The sequence below is a fragment of the Lucilia cuprina genome, chromosome 6 (assembly GCF_022045245.1).
Source record: "Lucilia cuprina isolate Lc7/37 chromosome 6, ASM2204524v1, whole genome shotgun sequence".
NCBI lineage: Eukaryota > Metazoa > Arthropoda > Insecta > Diptera > Calliphoridae > Lucilia > Lucilia cuprina.
The window spans coordinates 56,415,271-56,418,981 of record NC_060954.1 but is presented as its reverse complement, the minus strand read 5'-3'; the positions used below and the strand labels follow the sequence as shown (position 1 = coordinate 56,418,981).

Here is a 3,711-nt window from a genome sequence, read left to right as displayed (position 1 = left end):
TATCTATCTATCTATCTATCTATCTATCTATCTATCTATCTATCTATCTATCTATCTATCTATCTATCTATCTATCTATCTATCTATCTATCTATCTATCTATCTGATCTGTTAAGCGTGTCATGTAACGTAATCTCAGTCAAGCTTCGATAAAGGAACAATTCGCATATAATCCCTTCCAACACTAACTACCATAGGGCATTCTATAAACAATGACTGACGTCTTACCTTTCTTCCCTGTTTATTTTGACAATTTCAAGATGATAAAAATTTGTGAAAAGAGAGTTTTTAAGAATAAATTGCGCCTTTTCTAAAAGCCAAAAAGCATTTTCAAGAATTAATTTCATAAGATCGTTAAAATTCATTGTAAATTCACCATAACAAATATGAGATTTTATGGCGAAAGTGAGAACAGGTAAAAACCCTGAATATTTACACAACTTTTCGTCTCTGTTTGAAACTAAAGAGTAAGTTTAATATTGAATTGGCGACGTTTGCACATGTTCACAATGTGCATTTCACTTTTGAGTAAAATTCTAAAACATTTCATTTAAAAACTTAGTAAGTTTAAGTGAGTTGCACAGAACGCAGTTGTCAGTTAGCTGGAGGTTAAGTTTATTGAAATAAACTTGAAATTGTATTAAATCGTTAAATAATGAAGTGCTGGAGTCGTTCCACACTTGGTGTGGTTATTGGCAGCATAAATGTTTTGGCCTACATTATTTGTACCGTTTATATCATCGATGTCCTAGTGGATATAAATCGAAAACAGGAAAGGACTCAGCAGCAAAATGATGCTTTGGGTTAGTCATTTCCTTTTATTTTTAGATTTTTTTTGTTTTTTGTATTGTTCAATTGCAGCTCTGTATAATACAATATTTGTTGTATTAATTGTTGTATGTTTAATACTGCTTCTTATATCCAGTCTTATGATTATGGGCATTATTAAGGTTTGTTAATTTATTTATTTATTTATAATTTATATGCAAATAATAACGTTTTTATTTAAATATTTACAGAGACGACACAAACTGATGTTACCCTGGCTAATAATTACTGGTATTAGTTTTGTTGTAAATTGTGCACGTTTTGTTTATCATTTAATTCTTGCCATAATCGCGGGTATTCCCCTGACAACTGTTTTAGTAGTGTTCATTGTGGGTTTAGTAGCAACTGGTAAGATCACTGAAATTTCTCAATTATTCTACGATTTCGTAATAATTTTCCTATTTAATATTTTGTATTATTTTAGCTTTTGCTGTTTTATTATTGTGGCCTATTTATACTCTGTATGGTGATATACGTAAAGAGAGTAATTTAAAACCCGGTCGGGTAATGCAAAAACCTGATAAAAAATTCGATTATAAGCCTCAACCCAGCTATGACATTTGATTTATTTTAAAATATAATGTTTTAAAAAGTTTATTTATAAAAGTGCACTTTTATGTTTTTATTAAAATATGGGTTTTATATGGAAAATGAAAGTGATCACAGATTTTCATTGTTTTGGCTCTATCTCTTCTAGTTTCCAAGATAAATGGACTTTTATGTTTTCACTCAAAAAAATAGAATTTTGGTAGAAATTAAAAGTGATCACAGATTTTAACTGTTTTCTCTTTTCCAAGATAAATGGACTTTTAAGTTTTCACTCAAAAAATGGATTTTTGGTAAAAAATGAAAGTGATCACATACTTTAATTGTTTTGGCTTTATCTCTTCTGGTTTCCAAGATAAACGGAATTTTATGTTTTAACGCAAAAAATGGATTTTTGTTAGAAAATTAAAGTGATCCCAGATTTTCATTGTTTTGGCTCTATCTCTTCTAGTTTCCAAGATAAATGGACTTTTATGTTTTCACTTAAAAAAACGGATTTTTGGTGGGAAATGGAAGTGATCACAGATTTTCATTGTTTTGGCTCTATCTCATCTAGTTTCCAAGATAATGGACTTTTATGTTTTCACTCAAAAAATTGATTTTTGGCGGGAAATCAAAGTGATCACAGATTTTCATTGTTTTGGCTCTATCTCTTCTAGTTTCCATGATAAATAGACTTTTATGTTTTCACGCAAAAAATGAATTTTTGGTGGGAAATGAAAGTGATTACAGATTTTCATTGTTTTGGCTCTATCTCATCTAGTTTCCAAGATAAATGGACTTTTATGTTTTCACTCGAAAAATTGATTTTTGGCGGGAAATCAAAGTGATCACAGATTTTCATTGTTTTGGCTCTATCTATTCTAGTTTCCAAAATAAATGGACTTTTATGTTTTCACTCAAAAAAATGGATTTTTGGTAGAAAATAAAAGTGATCACAGATTTTCATTGTTTTGGCTCTATCTCTTCTAGTTTCCAAGATAAATGGACTTTTATGTTTTCACTCAAAAAATGGATTTTTGGTGGGAAATGAAAGTGATAAACGGAATTTTATGTTTTAACGCAAAAAATGGATTTTTGTTAGAAAATTAAAGTGATCCCAGATTTTCATTGTTTTGGCTCTATCTCTTCTAGTTTCCAAGATAAATGGACTTTTATGTTTTCACTTAAAAAAACGGATTTTTGGTGGGAAATGGAAGTGATCACAGATTTTCATTGTTTTGGCTCTATCTCATCTAGTTTCCAAGATAATGGACTTTTATGTTTTCACTCAAAAAATTGATTTTTGGCGGGAAATCAAAGTGATCACAGATTTTCATTGTTTTGGCTCTATCTCTTCTAGTTTCCATGATAAATAGACTTTTATGTTTTCACTAAAAAAATGGATTTTTGGTGGGAAATGGAAGTGATCACAGATTTTCATTGTTTTGGCTCTATCTCTTCCAGTTTCCAAGATAAATGGACTTTTATGTTTTCACTCAAAAAACGGATTTTTGGTAGAAAATAAAAGCGACACAGATTTTCTTTGTTTTGGCTCTATCTCTTCTAGTTTTCAAGATAAATGGACTTTTATGTTTTCACTCAAAAAATGGATTTTTGGTGGGAAAACAAAGTGATCACAGATTTTCATTGTTTTGGCTCTATCTCTTCTAGTTTCCAAGATAAATGGACTTTTATGTTTTCACTCAAAAAATGGATTTTTGGTGGGAAATCAAAGTGATCACAGATTTTCATTGTTTTTGGTGGGAAATCAAAGTGATCACAGATTTTCATTGTTTTGGCTCTATCTCTTCTAGTTTTCAAGATAAATGGACTTTTATGTTTGCACTCAAAAAATGGATTTTTGGTGGGAAATCAAAGTGATCACAGATTTTCATTGTTTTGGCTCTATCTCTTCTAGTTTCCAAGATAAATGGACTTTTAAGTTTTCACTCAAAAAATGGATTTTTGGTAGAAATGGACTTTTTTTTCACTCAAAAGATGGATTTTTGGTGGGAAAACAAAGTGATCACAGATTTTCATTGTTTTGGCTCTATCTCTTCTAGTTTCCAAAATAAATGGACTTTTACGTTTTCACTCAAAAAATGGATTTTTGGTAGAAAATAAAAGTGATCAGAGATTTTAATTGTTTTGGCTCTATCTCTTCTAGTTTTCGAAATAAATGGACTTTTATGTTTTTACTTAAAAAAATGGATTTTTGGTAGAAATGGACTTTTTTTCACTCAAAAGATGGATTTTTGGTGGGAAAACAAAGTGATCACAGATTTTCATTGTTTTGGCTCTATCTCTTCTAGTTTCCAAGATAAATGGACTTTTATGTTTTCACTCAAAAAATGG

The 3,711-nt window shown here is 29.9% G+C and overlaps 1 protein-coding gene across 1 annotated transcript; it reads left to right on the top strand.

Annotated features, from left to right (window-relative positions):
* Positions 1-562: 562 nt before the first annotated feature.
* Positions 563-1,439, top strand: LOC111686988. The gene is made up of 4 exons (XM_023449395.2): positions 563-803; positions 862-950; positions 1,020-1,176; positions 1,253-1,439. The coding sequence occupies exons 1-4, from the start codon at positions 656-658 to the stop codon at positions 1,390-1,392; spliced, it is 534 nt and encodes a 177-aa protein (XP_023305163.2). The 5' UTR covers positions 563-655; the 3' UTR covers positions 1,393-1,439.
* The last annotated feature ends 2,272 nt before the right edge of the window (positions 1,440-3,711 follow it).